The sequence below is a fragment of the Gorilla gorilla genome, chromosome 19 (genome assembly GCF_029281585.2).
Source record: "Gorilla gorilla gorilla isolate KB3781 chromosome 19, NHGRI_mGorGor1-v2.1_pri, whole genome shotgun sequence".
In the NCBI taxonomy this organism is placed as follows: Eukaryota; Metazoa; Chordata; class Mammalia; order Primates; family Hominidae; genus Gorilla; species Gorilla gorilla.
The window spans coordinates 94,327,770-94,350,406 of NC_073243.2; the positions used below are offsets into that span (position 1 = coordinate 94,327,770).

At 44.2% G+C, this 22,637-nt stretch overlaps 2 protein-coding genes and 1 pseudogene across 2 annotated transcripts; 2 read left to right on the forward strand and 1 right to left on the reverse strand.

The window, feature by feature from the left end:
* The first annotated feature begins 785 nt into the window (after positions 1-785).
* On the forward strand, positions 786-4,572 carry LOC129527864 (TATA-box-binding protein-associated factor 11-like protein 12; annotated as a pseudogene).
* Positions 4,573-7,901: 3,329 nt separating this feature from the next.
* Positions 7,902-9,117, reverse strand: LOC134757617 (histone H3.X). The gene is made up of 2 exons (XM_063700835.1): positions 8,884-9,117; positions 7,902-8,791 (listed from the first exon to the last, which is right to left on the reverse strand). The coding sequence occupies exon 2, from the start codon at positions 8,702-8,704 to the stop codon at positions 8,261-8,263; it is 444 nt and encodes a 147-aa protein (XP_063556905.1). The 5' UTR covers positions 8,705-8,791; positions 8,884-9,117; the 3' UTR covers positions 7,902-8,260.
* Positions 9,118-15,643: 6,526 nt separating this feature from the next.
* LOC115931231 (TATA-box-binding protein-associated factor 11-like protein 11) lies at positions 15,644-17,371 on the forward strand. The gene is made up of 2 exons (XM_055366843.2): positions 15,644-15,939; positions 16,167-17,371. Exon 2 carries the CDS (start codon positions 16,242-16,244, stop codon positions 16,836-16,838), a length of 597 nt encoding a protein of 198 aa, XP_055222818.2. The 5' UTR covers positions 15,644-15,939; positions 16,167-16,241; the 3' UTR covers positions 16,839-17,371.
* The last annotated feature ends 5,266 nt before the right edge of the window (positions 17,372-22,637 follow it).

The window sequence follows — 22,637 nt, forward strand, 5'->3', positions numbered from 1 at the left end:
AGCAGGCAGGAATAGAAGGGTCTCCTATTGCTCCTACGAAACCATCCAAGGCTCCCATGAAACAATCTGCTGTCTTCATCCAGGTAAGGGCAGCTTCACATTTTAAGACACTAAGATCGTGGGTAAATCCAGGGTAGACTGAGATGCAGGAGCTCCAGCAAACACACTCCTGTCATTGGAAGATGAACGCGGTACTTATTCCTGCACACGCAGACCCTGCCCTCTGGCCTTGGGCCTAGAACATGATTCTTTTGTAGTTGCTGTTGGGGAAGAGGCCCTTGGGCTTTAACCCGCGAACGGCCTCCCTTAAATGCTTGGGCTGCAGCGGGGGCGTCTCTCCCCACATCTCACACACGTCTAGGGCCTCTTCCGCCACCTCTCCAGCGAAGACCTTGGCTTTTCCAGCCATGGCGATGGCCGTGTTCTCAGACACCGAACTGCCAGTGATAGCCCGCATCAGACCCGCAATGCGTGCTCTTGAGAAAGCTGACCGGCGACACACTTCGTAGCGGGACAGCTGCTCCTCAGACATGGCAGACAGCAGGGTTGTCATCCTCTGAGCCTCCTCTGCATCCACAGTGGGCTTCCTCTCCTTCTTGCCTTTCGTATGTGTTTTCCGTCTTTTGGCTGCAGGAGGAGCTGAGGCTGAGGCCTCATTGTCACCTTCTGTGAGGTCCATGACATCCTCACTCCTGAGCTCACCTTCCTGATCCCTGGGTTCTTCCAAGTTCCCATCTAGGTCCTCAGGGATTCCATCCTTCCTGCTGCCCTTCAGACCTCGGGGCATGGCGAGCATCTCAGCAGACACACCTGTTTGCCTGCCGGTCTCCATGGGTGAGACTCAAGTCCGCTCCGTGACAGCAGCTGTACAGGCAGAAGTTCCGGCTGGGGTGGTTCAATTATGGATCTGCGATGAGAACCTTTCAAAGATTTTAGCTGCTGTGTTTCTGCTGAGCCAGTTTCGCCATAACCGGACACGGCTCCTGGCCTCCCCTTCCCACACACAAACACACACACTGAATTTTCTCACTTCAACAATGGGAAGAAACTCGTGGAAGGAGAGTATATTAGTTTTAGGTCAATGCAGAACGAATTCCCACCAATTTTGGATATTTAAAACAAACACCAGCACAAAGGTCAGAAGTTCTGCTAGGCCAAGTGACTGCCTCCTGCTCAGAGTCACACCAGGGACCTCCAGGATGGGTCTGGCTGTGTGGTCGCCGCCTTCACACGAGAAGGGCCTGGCTTCTATCTGATTCGAGTTGGTGGCAGAATTCAATGCCTTACGGTTGTGAGCCCCATGCCCACTTGCTTCTTCTGCCTGCTCCCGTGAGGATGCTCTCAGCCTGGGTGTGCACAGCCAGTGCTGGGGAATCTCCCACAGGGGAGTGTAATCTCAGGGAGGTTCAGTCCTCCCTTATAAAGGGCTCAGATGATTGAATTATACCCAGCCCTTAGCAGCCATTGGTTCAGGATATCCCTAATCTAATCAGGAAGTTGGGCGGGCTCATCAATTCATGCTTCCGCCCACACCCAAGGGAGGGGCAGACACACGGCGAGTCTCTGAGGGGCGGGAAATGCAGGGGGCATTTCAGAATTCAGTCTTCTTCACAGAATCGCAAAGTTCACATTTCACAACAATAAAGAAACTGTCTACAGTAAAAATGAGACATTTTATGAAGTTGCGCATCAGAAAACTTCGAAGTCTGAGAAAAAACTCTGTAACTCACAGGGAAACAAGCGGTTTATCAAATACTCTGAAAATAAAATGGGCTGGATGAGGGAAACATGAAAATGTTATTTCAATTTTATTTTACCTTATTTTATTTTATTTGTTAATTTTTGAGATGGAGTCTCGCTCTGTCCCCCAGGCTGGATTACAGTGGCCTGATCTCAGCCCACTGCAGCCTCGGCATCCTAGGCTCAACGGATTCTCCTGCCTCAGCCTCCAGAGTAGCTGGGACTAAATGTGCGCGCTACCACGACAGGCAAATTTCTGTATTTTTTCAAGTAGAGACGAGGTTTCACCATTTTGGCCAGGCTGGTCTTGAACTGCCGACTTCAGGTGACCTGCCCCACTTTGACTTCCCAAAGTGAAGGGACTATAGGCGTGAGCCACCGCGCCCAGACTATCATAGTTTCACACTGAAGCCTGAAGCTGCTCTGCCTTAGGATTTTTCCTGAGTTTTACATTCTTGTCAGGATGAGTTGCTAGTTCATATGTTCTGTTGGATCTTTTAGAAAGGCATTACTGATGAGATTATGGCTTTCTCACAAGAAATACTACTTTGGTGAAACTCTATTGAAATTATCAGTACCTTAAGTTTCCAATACTTATCAAGTACAATAGTTGAACATGGCATGGTAGCTGAAAGTGTGAGAGGCAGAATTTGGCAGACTCCATGTTTTTCCATTTCGATGGTTTCAGGTTTTTTGGTTTCAGCCAAACTAAAGAATGTCCTCACGAGCTGTCAATTCACAGGACACTACAGACAATTTTTGAAAGTGAATCACAGTGTAATTTTTGGCGTATGATCTGTGAGCTGTGCTGGGAAGGTTCACGCTGATTCCGTAATAAATCTCGGGTTTTGACTCTATAGCGAAAAATTACTCTCTTCCATCATGAAGGTAAAGCAGAGTATGTACAAGTAGAGTGTGGAATAACCTTGTCACCCGTGACGAACCGACTTGGTCCAATACTTTAAGGACTTCTCCAATGTCTCCGTACTCAGGTTTGATTTTCTGAGTGGATCATCGGTAGAACGAATAAAATCAGGAATCCTCTAAGGCAATGTTTGGAACTAAATTTCAGTGTCTCCGGAAGCACTGGAAAAATCACCATGTGTAGCGAAAGTGAAGTATCAATAGGCTCTCTCTGTGTCCTTTAAACCGCCCGTATGATCGTTACAAATGGCGGCTTGAGGAATCCCCCCCATGGGAGATTCCCCAGCACTGGCTGTGCAAACCTAGGGAGCCTCACAGCACAGACCTGGGCAACACTTGTAGGAGCTGAGAGCATCCTCACAGCAGCAGGCAGAACAAACAAGTGGGCCTGGGGCTCACAACCCTAAGGCATTGAATTCTGCCACCAACTCGAATGAGATCGAAGACAGACCCTTCTCACGTGAAGGTAACGACCACACAGCCAGACCCATCCTGGAGATCCCTCATGTGACTCTGGGCAGGAGGCAGCCACTTGGCCTAGCAGTACTTCTGACCTGTGAGCTGGTGTTTGTTTTAAATATCCAAAATTGGTGAGAATTTATTCTGCATTGGTCTAAAACTAATATACTCTCCTTCCACAAGTTTCTTCACATTGTGGAAGTGTGAACATTCAGTGTGTGTGTTTGTGTGTGGGAAGGGGAGACAGGGGGTTGTGTCCAGTTATGGTTAAACTGGCTCAGCAGAAACACAGCAGCTAAACTCTTTGAAAGGTTCTCATTGCGGATCCATAATCGAACCACCCCAGCCAGAACTCCTGCCTCTACAGCTGCTGTCACAGAGCAGACTTGAATCTTACCCGTGGAGACAGGCACACAAAGAGGTGCGTCTGCTGAGATGTTCGCCATGCCCCGAGGTCTGAAGGGCAGCAGCAAGGACGGAATCCCTGAGGAACTAGATGGGAACTTGGAAGAACCCAGGGATCAGGAAAGTGAGCTCAGGAGTCAGGATGTCATGGACCTCACAGAAGGTGACAATGAAGCATCAGCCTCAGCTCCTCCTGCAGCCAAAAGATAGATACCAAGGGGAAGAAGGAGAGGAAGCCCACTGTGGATGCAGAGGAGGCTCAGATGACAACCCTGCTGTCTGCCATGTCTGAGGAGCAGCTGGCCCACTACGAAGTGTGTCGCCGGTCAGCTTTCCCAAAAGCACACATTGCAGCTCTGATGCAGTCTATCAGTGGCAGATTGGTGTCTGAGAACACCGCCATTGCCATGGCTGGAATAGCCAAGGTCTTTGTTGGAGGGGTTGTGGAAGAGGCCCTGGACGTGTGTGAGATGTGGGGAGAAATGCTCCCGCTGCAGCCCAAGCATTTAAGGGAGGCCGTTCCCAGGTTAAAGCCCAAGGGCCTCTTCCCCAACAGCAACTACAAAAAAATCATGTTCTAGGCCCAAGGCCAGAGGGAAGGGTCTGTTTGTGCAGCAATAAGTATTGCATTCATCTTCCAATGACAGGACTGCATTTGCTGGAGCTTCCTTATCTCAGTCTACCCTGGATTCACCCACAATCTTAGTGTCTGAAACTGTGAGGTTGACCTTACCTAGGTGAAGACAGCAGATTGTTTCCCAGTAGACTTGGCTAAATGTTTGTGACTCCAGGGGCATATTGAGGCATTTTTCTCTGTCTTTCTAGTTGGAAGAATAAAGGTGCCTGGGCCTTGAGCATCCTGTGGACAGGTAGCTGCATTCGGAGAGGGAAGCCCTTTCCAGGAGATTTGTACGGTTTCATTCTGAAGCCTGGTGTTGCTGTGTCTTTCCTTGTATGCTGATGTCTGGGTTTCAGTAAGCGAAGCCTCCAGAAATGTTTCCCAATTGTTGTCCTTCTCTGATTTTCAATGCTCATATGTATTTGTTTAAGTCATCACAAAAGCAGTTAAACTGTTTTCCAAACTGCAGAAATAAAAATATAATCACAAAGAATTTTTTTTCTCCATGTTGACTCTTCCATTCCTGCCTACTTTGCTTTACGTCAGCAAGTGACCCTTTAGTTTAATCATAATGTGATATACTATAGGTGCATCGTGTAAGACTAGAGAGAAACCAATTCCAAAACCACCTTTCCTCAAGCCTCCATTTGTAATGATCATATGGGCAGTTCCAAAGACACAGACAGAGCCTATTGATACTGCACGTTCGCTACACATGGTGATTTTACCAGTGCTTCCGGAGACACTGAAATTTAGTTCCAAACATTGCTTTAGAGGAGTCTTGATTTTATTCATTCTACCAATGAGCCACTCAGGAAATCAAACCTGAGTACAGAGACATTGGAGAAGTCGTTAAAGTATTGGACCAAGTAGGTTTATCACGAGTGACAAAGTTATTCCACACTCTACTTGTACATACTCTGCTTTACCTTTATGATGGAAAAGAGTAATTTTTCATTATAGAATAAAGACCTGAGAGTTATTATAGAATCACTGTGACCCTTCCCAGCACAGCTCACAGATATCCACGGTGCTACTTCAGTCTGTTTACCTTTGCCATGTGCCCCCTGAATCACAGAGTATAAGCAAAACCATCTAAAAGACCCCATAGTTCAGCTCTAGTATTGAATGGAGAATAACATATGCTCTTTCTTCCTGAAGCCAAAGATACCCCCCCAAAATATAGTTGTATTTCCTCATACACTCAGCTTTTGCTCTTAAAATAGGACTTATTGTACACAGAATCTGTCTTTGGGTATTGCACAAATTTCTAAACTTTACCGAGTATGGGAAATTGTGTTTCATACCTCCATATTCTGACGTTGTTTAGCTTTCCTTTTATTTTACCAACTTGTGTGTAAAGGCATCTAACAAGTTAGACCAGTGTGTCTTAGAGAGACACAAGCAGGGCACAGGTTTTTGGAAGAACTGATGGAGATGGGAGGGCTTTCTCAGGAATTAAAGTGCTTGAGCAACCAAAAGAGGTATAATCCAAGAGAATCATTATCTCCCAGTCTAAAGACTCTCAGCTCATTCCTTTCCCATGGCATTGAGGAGTCTTAGGAGCTGTGTTCTGGCATATGTTGCAGGCCTAGCAGTCTCTTAACACTAGAGTAAAGAAATCCTGGCCCAAGTAGCCTGAAGTGGGGATGAGCCACTGCAGGGAGCAGTGACAGTGGTGATTGGACACACAAGCTTAGAATGTTTTTCCAGTCCCCCATAGAACTCAATGCTTTGAGTGGGTCTGAGTAAAGCTGAACTGCTGAAGACAGAAACAAGTTCCCATCAAGATCTCAGAGGTCAGCTCAGGAGCAGGAACACAGTGCTGTTTCTCAAAGAGGAAAAATGGATTAGCTGGGAAGGCTCAGTGTCCCTATACATTCAAAATCTTCTCACTATGTAATATCATATAGCCACAGCTCTCGAGAAAGGAATCTGTAGAAAGTGGTATCTTTCCAGGAGAAATTTTTGATAGCTTTCATGGCTGGTTGTATTACATGTTAATGACAATAAAGTTTTTTCTGGAGCTTCATCGCTATTCTTAAAGTCTATCTGATAATGTGCCTTTGGAGACTGCCTAGAAAAATGTGGTGTCTGGTAAGGAGGTGATGAAATTTCTAACAAGTAAAGTGACTGTACTTGACTATTTTCAAAAATTCAATATTTTGGGATAAGCTTAACATCCTCACTGCCTGCCTTTGCCCCCACAAAAGTACTTAGCATATGCCCAAATAAAGTTTAAGCAATCTATCTCCACTATTCTCAAGCACATAATATCTAGGGTCTAGTCTTTAAAAGTACAAAGCAAAAAGTTTAAAAGTATAACTCACAAAAAGTTGTACCCAGACTAAAAAAGCTGAAATGATAAATTGATGGGTTTGTGTTTTCTACGGAAGAGAGTACAACACAGAGTGCTAACATACATATATAGGGGAGAAGAGGGCAGGGCTCTTATAAAAGGAATGCAGTCAAATCTTTTCTAATAGTTTCTGAAGTAACATGCATATTAGAGAGACAATTCATGAGATTTTAAAGTGCCTTGTCTAGGAATATCAAGACATAGCTAGCATTTTGTAAAAAATATTTTTTTTAAATGAATGTATTAATGAGATAGACAAGGTGTTTCTTTTTTTCTAATTACTTAGATTTCCTTCATCACACATTCAAGGGAACATACTAATGTTGGGTAAAATGGTGTTTGTCAAATTCTACTTCTCACTTTCACCTACCATGCCATGTTCAACTATTGTACTTGTAAGTATTGAAAATTCAAGTATTGTTCATTTTAACATACTTTCACCAAAGTAGTATTTTTTATGAGAATGCCATAATCTCATCAGTAAGCCCTTTTTAAAAATCCAACAGAAAATATAAACTAGTAGCTGATTATGATGTGAAAAGAAACCCAGAAATAATCCTAAGGCAGAGCAACTTCAGGCTTCAGTGTGAAACCATCACAGTCTCTTGGGAGGTGTTTCTCTCTCAAAGCAGCTGTGTGATCGAAAGGTGCTCAGGGACCGTGCACTTTTCTTTTTCCAACTAGGAAGATGTAGAAAAATGACTCAATTCGCCCAAGGAGAGACAAATATTTAGTCAAAGTGATTATGAGAAAGGCTGCCTCCATGATCTAGGTGAGACCATGTCAGAGTTTGAGAAAGATGTTAAAATCGAGGATGAGTCCAGGGTAGACTGAGATACCGAAGCTCTAGCACACAGAGTCTTCTGTCATGAGAAAATGGAGCCAGTACTTCTTCCCTCAGGAACAGGATTTCTTTTCTAGTCTGGGGCTGGAAATCACATAATGTACTTGATAAAAAATGTGGCTCTTAAACTTGCATGTGCAGGCAGGCTTTCTCAGGGGCATCTCTTTTTCAAACCTCACACATGTCCAGGGCCTGTTCTACAACCTGCCTGACCAAGGCCTTGACCATTCCAGCCGTGACAATGATCACACTCCGGGATATAGACCACCAGGGATGGACTGCATCAGACTCCCAATGCGTGCCTCTCACTCCCTTCAACACACAGATATACCGCATTGGATTTTACCCACACAGCTTCCACAATGTGCAGTAACTTGTAAATAGAAAAGTCTATTCACATTTTAGAAAATAAAGTTTAATGTATTTTCATAGCTAACTCGGAGAAAGAGCACAGGAGAAAGGAAACACTGAAAACATCTAGTCGGATACATAAAACCTCCAAGTATACCTGGGATCTATTGTTTCAAAAAATGCAATAAACACCGTTTCGCTCTCATTGATAAGAAATTTATTTTGTTTACAGAACATGTATGCAGACATAGTAAAGAAAACAGAAAACGATTTCTTTATAATTTTACAGAGTTGAACTGAAACTCGCTCATAGAGACATTTCCACTTGACACTGGTGCCTCGGGAGCCTCATAGCAGATGAGACGTTTACTAACAAGCACACACAAACACAACCGCCACCTGATTTCTGCCTGCCTTTCCACTGGCAGTCCTATGCTTAGCTACCTTTGGACCCCCGGAGGGAAAAGAAACCAAAACAGAAGAAAATTTCTCACATCAGGACTACCAGTTACAGGGCGAAGAGAAAAAAGAAAACACAAGCAAACAGAAAAGAAGTCCTCTAGAGTGCAAGGTTTCCCAGGAGCGTGGGCTCTCCGGCACCCTCTCCACGGAGGCGGCGGGCCAGCTGCATGTCTCGGGGCATAATTGTGACGCGCCTGGCGTGGATGGCACACAGGTTGGTGTCTTCGAAGAGTTGCACCAGGTAGGCCTCGCTGGCCTCCTGCAGGGCGCCAATGGCCGCGCTCTGGAAGCGCAGGTCCGGCCTGATGGCCTGGGCGATCTCGCGCACCAGGCGCTGGAAGGGCAGCTTGCGCAGGAGCAGCTGCGTGGACTTCTGGTACTTTCTGATTTCCCGCAGCGCCAGGGTGCCAGGCTTGTAGCGGTGAGGCTTCTTGATCCCTCCTGTAGGCGGCGCCCTTTTTCTGGCGGCTTTGGTGGCCAGGGGCTTCCTGGGGGCCTGCCAGGCGGTGGCTTTGCGGGCGGTCTGCTTGGTGCGTGCCATGTTGTGGGGCCTTGTGCTCTCTCCTCTCTGAGGCTGAGCCTGGCCTGCTGCAGGCAGTACTGGCGTCAGAAAACAAGGGCAGTGGTGCTGTGGACAGGATTCAGAGAGCCTGTGAGTTGAGATCCATGCGCATGACTCTCCCACACAGGTAACCCCTGCCAACCCAGCCCCACACTTACTAGCTCTCAGGTCTATGGGTCGGAGGCCGCGCTGCTTAGTCTTCCCGGAGGGTCCTGGGTTTCCTTGGTCTACCCAGCAGCAGCCAGGAATCTCCCTCGCAGGCAGTCTCTTTCTGACTGGAGATCTCTGTGGTCTCAGTAAAGCCCTGCCTCTTATAAGGAGCTCAGATGATTGCATTAGACCCACCCAGCTCCCTTCCATTGTACTCACTGCTTCACTAGACTCTCAACCTCGTCAGCGCTGTGAAAACCCAATCGAGTCCCCGGGTTCTGCACACACCCCAGAGAGGGAGGAACCTCTGCCGTGTGCATCATGGGAGGGATGGTAGGTGCGAGTTAGATAAAATTCTGGGTGCCAAGGAGATTCTGAAAGTTTACACATCATGACCATCATGGAAGTCATTACAATGAAAAAGACATTTGAATAAAATTGCATGTTACACGACATCGGTGACTGCTGCAAAACACCAAGGGTGTGATCGTGACGTGTCTCTCAGGTTCCCTGAGGATGAGGTGAAACGGGGAGGGAAAGATGGAACACCTAAATGGTCACTCCTCTAACAGAGATGCCCCTGGGGGCATTTTTCTCCCCCAAAGTGACATTCATGGGAATCTGCGGGTAGCCTTCAGGCAAAGCTGTGGCTTTTTGATCAAATGGTCCTATGTGCCTGTCACTGAGGCTCTCTGGCTCTTTTTTTTTTTTAACCTTGGTACCAGTAACAGTATATTGTTAACTATAGTCACCACGTTGTACAATAATTCTTGAGCTTGTTCCCCCATGTAACTGACGTGTTGTGTGTTTTGACCAACATCTCCTCAAATTCCCCATCCCCAGCCACCACAGCCCCAGACAACCATCTTTCTTATTTTTTTGCATCTATCAGATTAACTCTGTGAGATTCCAGGTATCATGGAGACCATGTAGTGTTTGTATTCTTATGCCTGGCTTATTTCACTTAGCATGATGTTCTCCAAGTGCACCCATGTGTACACAAAGGACAAGATTTCCTTCTTTAAGGCTGCATAGTATTCCCTTGTGTATGTATATCGGATTTTCCTCATCCTGTTATCTGTTTTTGGACATTTAGGTGGATTCTCTATCTTCGGTCTTGTAAATAGCGCTGCAATGAACATGGGAGTATAGATATCTCTTCAATAGACTGATTTCATTTCCTTTTCATATACACTTCCCAGTGTGGGATTGCTGGATCATATGGTAGCTGTATTTATGTAGTTTTTGGAGGAAGTTCCATACTGTTTTCTAGAATGGCTCCCTAGTTTACACATTCCCAGGAATAATGCAAGGGTTCCCTTTCCTCCACATCCTCATCAGCAAGTGTTGTCCTTTGATGTTTTGATCACAGCCATTCTAAAGAGTGTGAGGTGATGTCTTCTTTTAGATTTTATATGCATTTCTCTGAAGATTGGTGACGTCGAGTATATATATATGCCTGCTGGTCACTTGTATATCTTCTCTCCCGAGATGTCTATTATTTAGGTCCTTTGCCCAGTTTTAAAACTGTGTTGTTTCTTGCTGTTGAGTCCTTTGAGTTCATGGTATATTTTGAACAGTAACTAATGAATCTCTTATTAGATATAGTGTTTGCAAGTATTTTTCTCATGATGATTTTTGTCTCTTCATGGTGTTAATTATTTCTTTTACTGTGTAGAATTGTTTTGTTTCATTTGGATGCAATCCATTTGTCTACTTTCCCTTGTGCTGCTTATGCGTTTGGGACATATTTCAAAAATTATTGGCGTAACCAATGTCAATGAGGATGTCCCCTGTTTTCTTCTAGTAGGTTCACAGTTTAAAGTTTTGACTATATTTTGGGTGATTCTTGTGTATGGTAAGAGATTAGGGCCCAATTTCATTTTACTGCCGGTAGATACCCAGTTTCCTATCACCACTGATGGAAGAGACTGTCCTTTTGTCATTGTGTGTTGTTGGCGCATTTGTAAAAATGTAATTGGCTGTACACATTTCGAGTGATTTCTGGGCTCTCTGCTCTGTTCCATTGGCTTTGATTTCTGTTTCGATGCCATTCTTATGCCATTTTTGTTTCTACCGCTTGATAGAATACTTTGAAGCAAGGAAGGCATGGATTTTTTAATTTTCTCTATGGTTTGCCCTATGACAGCACCACTCAGGCAGATGTCAAAGAGATATAGATTCTTTACTTTTTCAGTTTTTTACTGATTGTTAAGACAGAGGAATGACATGGAATCTTTTTTATGGGCCATCCTGAAAACTGGAACTCCATTTTATTGTTGCTATATGTTTATTAGAGTTTATCTTATTTTGAAGATATTTGATCAATTACTTGTTCATATAATGACAAGTAGGGTTCAATTGTACAAAATATCCAATGGTCAAATCCTACAGAGAGAGAAAATTTTGTTTTTTATTTCTGTATTTCTTATATAATCATTTGAAAAATAAAGTAAAAAGAGAATATTATCTAGAATAAAATATATTATTATTGTATGCATTTCTGTTTTAGAGAAGGACAAAACAGAGATCAATATGTTATTTCAGTCATAAACAAAGGTTACTTTGGGACCAGTTCTTTGGAGGTGAAGGCGTGGAAATGAATGCAGAGGTTAGACAGGGTTTCTGGGGTCTTTGTTTCTCTGTCTAGTTTTCCATGTGGCTCCTAGAGTGTGTTACTGTTCCAGCATCCTCAAAGATCGCTCTCTGACATGAAACAATTTTGGCCAGAACGTGAAAAAAATCATTGTAGAGGAAATTCTGGTATTTAATTTAATTTTTATTTTTGCAAGCTCAAAAACAGTTGATTCCCCAGACAAAGTTATGAAAAGTATAAATGTTTATAAGGGGAACTATTCCAATGCTTTTAGAAAGCCAGGGCCTTCAGGAAAAAGTATTATAAGGGAAGACTCTGTTTTATCTCCTACAGATCATATAGGAGCAAAAACATTCTAAGTCATAGGAACTTCAGAATTCAGTGTGATTTCATCATAGTCTCTGAAAAGAGTTTCTTTTTTCTTTGTAAAAACAGCTCCCCATTCAGAGGATGCTCGAGGCTCGTGTACCGTTCTTCTCCCAACCAGGATGCCCCAGAACAATGCCTGAGCATCTGTGGACCTCAGAGTTCCAAATATGATGGTGATGATTGTTACTAATTTTGAGACAGGGTCTCACCCTGTTGGCCAGGTGTGAGGGCAGTGTTGCCATCTCTGCTTACTGCAACCTCCACCTCTGGTGCACCAGCGATTCTCCTACCACACACTCCAGAGTGAGTAGGTGAAACAGCAGGAACTAGTGACCATGCCCAGCTCATTTTTTTTTTTTTTTAAAGGGAGGTGGTCTGGAACTCGAGTTCAAGTGATCTGCCAGTTCGGCCACCCAAAATGGTGGGATAACAGGAATAAGCCACTGTGCATGGTCTGAGATACAAATATGATTGAAAGGGATGATCAAACAGGCTGCTGCCTTCATCTGGGTGTAACCAATGTAAGAGGTAAGAAAGACGTTAAATCACGGGTGAATCCAATCCAGGATGGGCTGAGATACTGAAGCTCCAGCATAGCAAGGGTGCTCTCATAGAAAGACTAGAAGCAGTACTTTCTCCTCTAAAATCAGGCCTTTCTATCTGGGCTGGGATCTGGAAGAAGGTTTTTTTTTTTTTTTTTTTCCTCGATGTTGGGGGAATGGGCCCTGGGCTGTCCCCTGTGTAAGGCCTCCCTCCAGTGCTTGGGTTGCAGCAGGGATATGTCTCCCCACATCTCACACATGTCCAGCGCCTCTCCTACCAGCTCGTGGACCAAGACCTGGGTCATTCCAGCCATCGCTACGGCTGTGACCACGGTCTAGGACACTGAACTGCTGGTGATGGACTGCATCGGACTTCTAAAGGCTGCCTCTCTCCCTTTTCCACCCACAGACAGACCTACACTGGTTTTGCTGCCTCCTGTAATGTGAAGCAACTTGTGGATATAGAGTACTTTCACATTTTAGAAAGTAGAGGTCAATGTGTGTTCACAGGAAACTAACATGAGCAGTCTGTGAGACAGTGAACATTGCAAACATGGAGCTGCATATAGAAAAAGTTGAAGTGTGGATCCCATCTACCATTTGATCAATTGCAGGAGACATTGTCTATTTGGCACCTATACATTTACTTGATTTTCAATAATAGTAAGGGACTCATTTCTCCACAATTTTTCTTGATGTGAAATGCCGAAACGTGTTCACTGAGACATTTCGACGAATGCATTAGACCCTCAATGTAGATTGAAAGTTTACAAACAAAACAAAATGGAAACACAGTCACTAGCTGTGACTTCTGCTTCTATTTTTACTCCCAATCATATGCTTAGCTACTTTTTGACCCCATGCGAGAAATGATACTATCTCTGAACGAAACTTCTAACATCATATCTATCATTAACAGAAAGAAAACACAACACAGCAAAAAAGAAACCATTAACAGAGAAAAACACAACACAACACAAAGGAAACCATTTGCAATGCAAGATTTCCCAGGAGTGTGGGCTCTTAAGCACCCTCTCCACGGAGGCTGTGGGCCAGCTGCATGTCTCTGGGCGTAACTGGGACGCTCCTGGCATGGATGACACACAGTTTGGTGTCTTACCAAAAGGACACAGGAAGGGGAACATCACACACCGGGGACTGTTGTGGGGTGGGGGGAGTGGGGAGGGATAGCATTAGGAGATATACCTAATGCTAAATGATGAGTTAATTGGTGCAGCACACCAACATGGCACATGTATACATATGTAACAAACCTGGACATTGTGCACATGTATCCTAAAACTTAAAGTATAATCATAATAAAATTGAAAAGAAAAAGAAAAGAAAAAGTTCTGATGTCAATGCGTTGCTGGAAAAGAGTGGTTTCCCCATGTTGTCCAGGCTGGTCTTAAACTCCTGATCTCAGGAGATCCACCCACCTCGGCCTCCCAAAATACTGAGATTACAGGTATGAGCCACCACGCCTGGCCAGTAATTTCATATCTTCTACCAACTATTTTTGAATAAACAAAAGCTCTTTAAAGGTCAGATATTTGAGTGTCTGCTTTATATTCTGAAGTACTTTTTATGCCATTTCTCAGCATAATTTTCCCTAAATGTGATTTATGTCTTTGTGCATGACATAATTTTATGTCTCTTTGATGCTTCTCTGTGACCTATGTATACATATACATGTAATATATGAATTGAAGTCTGGGCGCAGTGGCTCATGCCTGTAATCACTTCATTTTGAGAAACCAAGGGAGGCAGATCACTTGAAGTAAGCGGTTCAAGACCAGCCTGGCCAAAATGGTGAAACCTCCTTTCTACTTTACAAAATACAAAAGTTATACCGGTGTGGTGGGGTGCACATTTAGTCCCAGCTACTCTGGAGGCTGAGGCAGGAGAGTTGCTTGTGCCCAAGAGGCGGAGGCGGCAGTGAGCTGAGATCAGGCCACTGCAATCCAGCCTGGGGGATGGAGTGATACTGTCTCAAAAATGAATAAATAAGTAAAATAAAATAAAATTGAAATAATATTTTCATATTCCCCTCACCCAGCCTAGTCTATTTTCAGAGTATCTGGTAAACCACTTGTTTCCCTGAGTCTGAGATTTTTTTCTCAGACATTTAAGTTTTCTACTGTGCAACTTCATAAAATGTCTCATTTTTAATGTAAATGCTTTCTTTATTGTTGTGAAATGTGAACTTTGTGATTCTGTGAGGAAGACTGAATTCTGAAATGCCCCCTGCATTTCCCACCCCTCGGAGACTCGCCCTGTGTCTGCGCCTCCCTTGAGTGTGGGCGGAACCATGAATTGATGAGCCCGCCCAAATTCAATCATCTCAGCTCTTTATAAGGGACTGAACCTCCCTGAGATTACATTCCCCTGAGATTACATTCTCATCAGTAATGCCTTTCTAAAAGATCCAACAGAAAATATGAACTAGCAACTCATCATGCAAGAGAGTAAAACTCAGGAAAAATCTTAAGGCAGAGCAGCTTCAGGCTTCGGTGTGAAACTATCATAATCTGGGCGCAGTGGCTCCCGCCTATAATCCCTTCACTTTGGGAAGCCAAGGTGGGGCAGATCACCTGAAGTCAGCAGTTCAAGACTAGCCTGGCCAAAATGGTGAAACCTCATCTCTACTTTAAAAAAGACAAAAATATGCCTGGCGTGGTGCCACGTACATTCAGTCCCAGCTACTCTGGAGGCAAAGGCAGGAGAATCCCTTGAGCCCAGGATGCAGAGGCTGCAGTGAGCTGAGATCAGGCCACTGTAATCCAGCCTGGGGGACAGAATGATACTGTCTCAAAAACAAATAAATCAATAAAATAAAATAAAATTGAAATAATATTTTCATATTCCCCTCACCCAGCCCATTTTATTTTCAGAGTATTTGATAAACCACTTGTTTCCCTGTGAGTTAGACATTTGTTTTTCTCAGACATGGAAGTTTTCTAATGTGCAACTTCATAAAAAGTCTCATTTTTACACTTAAATAGTTTCTTTATTGTTGTGAAATGTGAACTTTGCGATTCTGTGAGGAAGACTGAATTCTGAAATGCCCCTGGCATTTCCCGCCCCGCAGAGACTTGCCCTGTGTCTGCCCCTCCCTTGAGTGTGGGTGAAACCATGAAATGTTGAGCCCGCCCAAATCCCTGATTAGATTAGGGATATCTGAACCAATGGCTGCTAAGGGCTGGGTCTAATTCAATCATCTGAGCTCTTTATAAGGGAGGACTGAACCTCCCTGAGATTACACTCCCCTGTGGGAGATTCCCCAGCACTGGCTGTGCACACCCAGGGAGCCTCACAGCCCAGACCTGGGCAACACTTGTAGGAGCTGAGAGCATCCTCACGGCAGCAGGCAGAACAAACAAGTGGGCCTGGGGCTCACAACCCTAAGGCATTGAATTCTGCCACTAACTCGAATGAGATCGAAGCCAGACCCTTCTCAGGTGAAGGTGACGACCACAGAGCCAGACCCATCCTGGAGGTCCCTCATGTGACTCTGAGCTGGAGGCAGCCACTTGGCCTAGCAGAACTTCTGACCTGTGAGTTGGTGTTTGTTTTAAATATCCAAAATGGGTGAGAATTTATTCTGCATTGATCTAAAACTAATATACTCTCCTTCCACAAGTTTCTTCACATTGTGGAAGTGAGAACATTCAGTGTGTGTGTTTGTGTGTGGGAAGGGGAGGCAAGGGGCTGTGTCCAGTTATGGTTAAACTCGCTCAGCAGAAACACAGCAGCTAAGCTCTTTGAAAGGTTCTCATTGCAGATCCATAGTCGAACCACCCCAGCCAGAACTTCTGCCTGTACAGCTGCTGTCACGGAGCAGACTTGAATCTCACCCATGGAGACAGGCAGGCAAAGAGATGCCTCTGCTGAGATGTTCGCCATGCCCCGAGGTCTGAAGGGCAGCAACAAGGATGGAATCCCTGAGGAACTAGATGGGAACTTGGAAGAACCCAGGGATCAGGAAAGTGAGCTCAGGAGTCAGGATGTCATGGACCTCACAGAAGGTGACAATGAAGCGTCAGCCTCAGCTCCTCCTGCGGCCAAAAGACAGAAAACAGATACCAAGGGGAAGAAGGAGAGGAAGCCCACCGTGGATGTAGAGGAGGCTCAGAGGATGACAACCCTGCTTTCTGCCATGTCTGAGGAGCAGCTGGCCCGCTACGAAGTGTGTCGCCGGTCAGCTTTCCCAAAAGCACGCATTGCAGCTCTGATGCAGTCCATCACTGGCAGATCGGTATCTGAGAACACCGCCATTGCTATGGCTGGAATAGCCAAGGTCTTTGTTGGAGAGGTGGTGGAAGAGGCCCTGGACGTGTGTGAGATGTGGGGAGAAGTGCCCCCGCTGCAGCCCAAGCATTTAAGGGAGGCTGTTCGCAGGTTAAAGCCCAAGGGCGTCTTCCCCAACAGCAACTACAAAAAAATCATGTTCTAGGCCCAAGGACAGAGGGAAGGGTCTGTTTGTGCAGCAATAAGTATCGCATTCATCTTCCAATGACAGGACTGCACTTGCTGGAGCTTCCTTATCTCAGTCCACCCTGGATTTACCCACGATCTTAGTGTCTGAAAATGTGAAGTTGACCTTACCTAGGTGAAGACAGCAGGTTGTTTCATAGGAGCCTTGGCTAAATGTTTGGACATTTTAATGGTGTGTTGAGGTATTTTTCTCTGTCTTTCTAGTTGGAAGAATCAAGGTGCCTGGGCCTAGAGCATCCTGTGGACAGGTAGCTGCATTCAGAGAGGGAAGCCCTTCCCAGGAGATTTGTATGGTTTCGTGCTGAAGCCTGGTGTAGCTGTGTCTTAGCTTTTATGCTTATATCTGGGTTTCAGTAATTGAAGCTTCCAGAAATGTTTCCCAATTGTTGTTCTTCTGTACATTTTCAATGCTCATATGTATTTTTGTGAGTCATCACAAAAGCAGTTAAACTGTTTTCCAAACTGCAGAAATAAAAATAAAGTCACAAAGCACTTTTTTTCTCTAAGTTGACTCTTCTATTCCTGCCCACGGTTCTTTATGTCAGGAAGTGACCGTTTACTTTATTATAATGCAATATAGTATAGATGCGTCTTTAGATTGCTCCCAGTCTTTAGATTGCTCTCAGCTCATTCCTTTTCCATGGCACTGAGGAGTCATGGAAGCTGTATTGTGTCAGATGTTGCAGGTCTAGCACTTTCTGAACAGTAGAGGAAAAGAGAACCTGGCCCAAGCAGACTGAGGTGGAGGCAAGCATCTGTAGAGAGCAGTGCTATGGTGATTCCACACACAAGCCTATAACATTTCTCTGGCCTCTCATGGAACTCAATATTTTGAATGGGGTCTGAGTAAAGCTGAACTGCTGAAGACAGAAACAAGTTCCCATCAAGGTGTCAGAGGTCAGCTCAGGAGCAGGAACACAGTGTTGTTTTCTCAGAAAGGAAAATTGGATTAGCTGAGAAGGTTCAGCGTCCTTACGCATTCTTTTTCTTCTTTTTTACTTTATGTTATGGGATACATGTGCAGAATGTGCAGGTTTGTAACAAAGCTTTACATGTTCCCTAGTGGTTTGCTGTGCCAATCAACCCATCATCTAGGCTTTAAGCTCCACATGCATTGGGGATTTTTCATAATGCTCTCCTTTCCCTTGGCTCCCACCCCTTGACAGGCCACGTTCTGTGATGTTCCCCTTTCTGTGTCCATGTGTTCTCATTGATCAACTCCCACTTATGAGTGATAATATGTGGCGTTTGGTTTTCTGTTCCTGTGTTAGTTTGCTGAGAATGATGGTTTCCAGTGTCATCCATGTCACCGCAAAGAACATGAACTCATTCTTTTTTATGGCTGCATAGTATTCCGTGGTGTATATATACCACATGTTCTTTATCCAGTCTATCATTGATGGGCATTTGGGTTGGTTCCAAGTCTTTGCTATTGTAAACTGTGCTACAATGTATCATGTGTATGTGTCTTTATAGTAGAATGATTTATAATCCTTTGGGTATATACACAGTAATGAGATGGCTGGGTCCAATGGTATTTCTGGTTCTAGATCCTTGAGGAATCACCACACTGTCTTCCACAATGGTTAAACTAATTTACACTCTCACAGACATTGTAAAAGTGTTTCTATATCTCCACAGCCTTGCCAACATCTGTTGTTTTCTGACTTTTTAATAATCACTACTAAATGTTCTCAATATATAGTATCATATAGTCACTGCTCTCAGGAAAGAAATGTGTAGAAAGTGGTATCTTTCCAGGAGAAATCTTTGACAGCTTTCATGGCTGATTGTATTACATGTTAATGAGAATGAATTCTTTCCTGGAGCTTCATCACTATTCTTAAAGTCTATCTCATAATGTGCAGTTGGAGACTGCCTAGAAAAATGTGGTATCTGATTGGTGGTGGTTAATTGGTGACAAGATACCTAACAAAGAAAGTGACTGTACTTGACTATTTTCCAAAATTCACTATTTTGGGATAAGCTTAACATCCTCACTGCCTGCCTTTGCCCCCACAAGATGCCTAAATAAAGTTTAAGTAAGCTAGCTCCACTATTCCAAGCACATATTATCTAGTGTCTAATCTTTAGAAGTATAAAGTACAAAGCTTATAAGTACAACTACACTAAAATTTGTACCCAAACTACAAAGGCTTAAATGATCAACTGATGGATTTGTGTTTCCTATGGAAGAGGGTACAAAGCAGAGCACTAATGTATATATATAGGGGAGAAGAGGCCAGGGCTTTTATGGATGGCACAGAGCTAGGTGTCTTCAAAGAGCTGCAGCAGGAAAGCCTCACTGGGCTCCTGCAGGTCACCAATGGTAGCGCTTGGAAGCGCAGGACCAGGATGATGGCCTGGGAGATCTTGAGCACCAGGCGCTGGAAGGGCAGCTTGAGGAGTAACAGCTGCGTGGACTTCTGGTACTTTCTGATTTTGTGCATTGTCAGGCCTGTAGTGGTGAGGCTTCTTGATCCCTCCTGTAGGCCGCGCCCTTTTGCTGGCGGCTTTAGTGGCCAGGGTCTTCGTGGCGCCTGCCAGGTGGTGGCTTTGCTGGCTGTTGGCTTGGTGCATGCAGTGGCCTGGGGCTGTGGTCTCTCTCCTGTCCTTGGGCTGAGCCAGGTTAACTGGAGGCAGCGCTGGTTTCAGACTACAATGATGGTGGGGCTGTGGACAAAAATCAGAGAGTCTGCGAGTTGAGATCCATGCAGAAGACTCTTCAGACACTTAACCCCTTCCAAGCCAGCCCCAGACTTACCGGCTCGCAAGTGTGTGGGTCGGAGGTCCTGCTGCTCGGTCTCCCGGGGGTCCTGGGCTTCCTTGGTCTACACATCAGCTGTGGGAAATCTCCTTCCCCCGAGGCAGCCTGGCTCTGGCTGGACATCTGTGTAGTCTCAGCCAAGTCCAGCCTATTATAAGGGGCTCAGATGATTGCATTAGACCCACGCAGCTACCTTCCACTGCTCTCAGTGCTTGGCCAGACCCTCAACCTCATCAGGGTTGTGAAAACTCAATCAAGTCCTGGGTTCTGCATGCAGCCCGGGGAGGGCTGAACCTCTGGACTGTGCCTCATGGGAGTGATGATAGGTGAGAGTTAGCTAGAATCTAGGTGCCAAAGAGATCCCAAAAGTTTACATTTCATGATCATCATGGAAGTTACAATGAAAAAGACATTTCAATACAGTTGCACATTAGATGACTTCCGTGACTGCCACAAAACACCAAGGGTGCCATCGTGAGGTGTCTCTCAGGTTCTCTGAGGATGAGTTGAAACCGGGAGGGATAAATGGAAAATCAAAAAGGTCACTCCTCTATTAGGGATGCTCCAGGGAACAGGTTTTCTCCCCCAAAGTGACATTCGTGGAAATTTCGGGGTAGCCTTTGGGGGAAGCTGAGACTTTTTGATCAAACGGTCATATATGCCTGTCACTGAGGCATCCTGGCTCCTTTTTTTACCTTGACACCAGGGCTGAGCCTTGTTTCCATTGCCCATTTTGGAAATGGCATGAGGCCCAGTGAAGGCCCTGAGTTCACTGAACTGCTGAACCCAGGTCACAGCTGCTACCTTCATACTTCTGGCTCCATGAGAAAAAGTAAAGCAAACAAAAACAAACAAACAATCAAACAATACACATACAAAAGGCCCCTATTTTGATACACTATTAACAGGCTTCTCTGATACTTGTAGTAGAAATTGAATGCTCTTCTATGCAATGGACAGACCATGCCCAGAACAAGAAATCCCATGATAATCAATACTCATAAAATAAGTTCACATTCCTGTTTTAAAAGGAGAGCTACTTTTGTAGAAAACCTTAGGTTCACAGCAAAATCAGGCAGAAGGAGCAGAGGTTTCCCTTATCCCCTTTCCCCACATATGCATAGCCCCCTTGACTATCAACTTTCTGCTCCAGAGTAGTATGTTGGCTACAGTCGTTCAACCTGCATGGACACATCACTCTGACTCCAAGACCATAGTTCTCCTTAGGGACTCACTTGGGTGTTGTACATTCTGTGGACTCGAGCAAAGGTGTAATTACATGTATCCACCGTTATTGCATTCTGTGGACTAGTTTCACTTCTGTACAAATGCACTGTGTCCCGTCTCTGCACTCCCCCTTGACCCTCGGTCTCTTGCAACCACTCAACTATTGATTTATTTCTTTGTATTTAAAACAGATGCATCTCATTGTATATATTTCTTATGTACAAAATGCTGTTATAAAGTATGTACACATTGTCTGATATCTAAATTAGGTAACTGACAGCCATTACCTGACATATGTATTATTGTGGTGAGAACATTTCACATCCAGGCTAATAGCACTTCTCAAGAATATGATCTATTGTTAAACTATAGTCACCATGTTGTAATATAGTCCTTGAGCTTATTCTCCCTATATAACTGAAATGTTGTGTATTTTGACAAACGTCTTCTCAATCCTTCCCCCACAGCCACCCAGCCCCTGACAACCAGAATTCTTCTTTTTGACATCTATTAGATTAACTTTGTGAGATTCCACATATCATTGAGATGACGTGGTATTTGTCTTCCTACACCTGGCTTATTTCACGTAGCATGATGTTCTCCAGGTGCACCCATGTGTCACAAATGACAAGATGTCCTTCTTTAAGACTGCATAGTATTCCATTGTGCATGTGTATCAGATTTACCCCATCCTGTCATCCAGTTTTGGACATTTAGGTGAATTCCATATCTTAGCTATTGTGACTTAACACGGGAGTGCAGATATCTCTTCAATACTGACTTCATTTCCTTTTGGTATATACCTGGCAGTGTGGGATTGCTGGATCATGTGGTAGCTCTATTCTTTCCATTTTTGGAGGAACATCCATCCTGCTTTCTATAATGGCTGTCCTAATTTACGTTCCCATGAATAGTGCAAGGATTCCCTTTCCTCCACATCCTCATCAACAAGTGTTGTCTTTTGACTTTTTGATCATAGACATCCTAATGAGTGTGAGGTGGTATCTTCTTTCAGTTTTAACTTGCATTTCTCTGATGATTAGCGATGTTGAGCATACATACGTATATACATACCAGTTGGCCACTGTATGTCTTCTTTTCAGAAAGGTATGTCATTTAGGTCCTTTGCCCAGTTTTTAAATTGTGTTGTTTCTTGCTATTGAGTCATTTGAGTTCCTAGAGTATTTTGGACAGTAATTAATCCCTTATATGATGTAGGTTTGCAAGTATTTTCTCTCATTTTTATTTTGTCTCTTCATGATGTTTATTGTCTTGTCGGCTTTGCAGATTTTTTTTTTTTAAGTTAGATGCAATCCATCTGTCTATTCACCCTTTTGTTGTCTGTGCTTTTGGGTCATATTCCAAAAGTTTTTGGCTTAACCAGAGTCAATGAGGATGTCCCGTGTCTTCTTCTAGTTGGTTGATAGTTTCAAGTTTTTAATTTATTTGGATTTATTCTTGTGTACCGTAAGATATAGGGGTCCAATTTCATTTTTCTTCATGTGGCTACCAGGTTTCCCTATCGCCACTGATGGAAGAAACTGTGGTTTTGTGGTGGTGGGTTGTTGGCACCCTTTTAAACTATCAGTTGGCTGTATATGGATGGACTGATTTCTAGACTCTCTTCTCTGATCCGGTGGCTTAAGTGTCTGTTTTTATGCCAGTGTTATGCCATTTTGGTTCCTACAGATTGATAGCATACTTTGAAGATAGAAAACCATGAAATCTTTTTGTTTTCTCTTTGTATTTGCCACTGACATCATC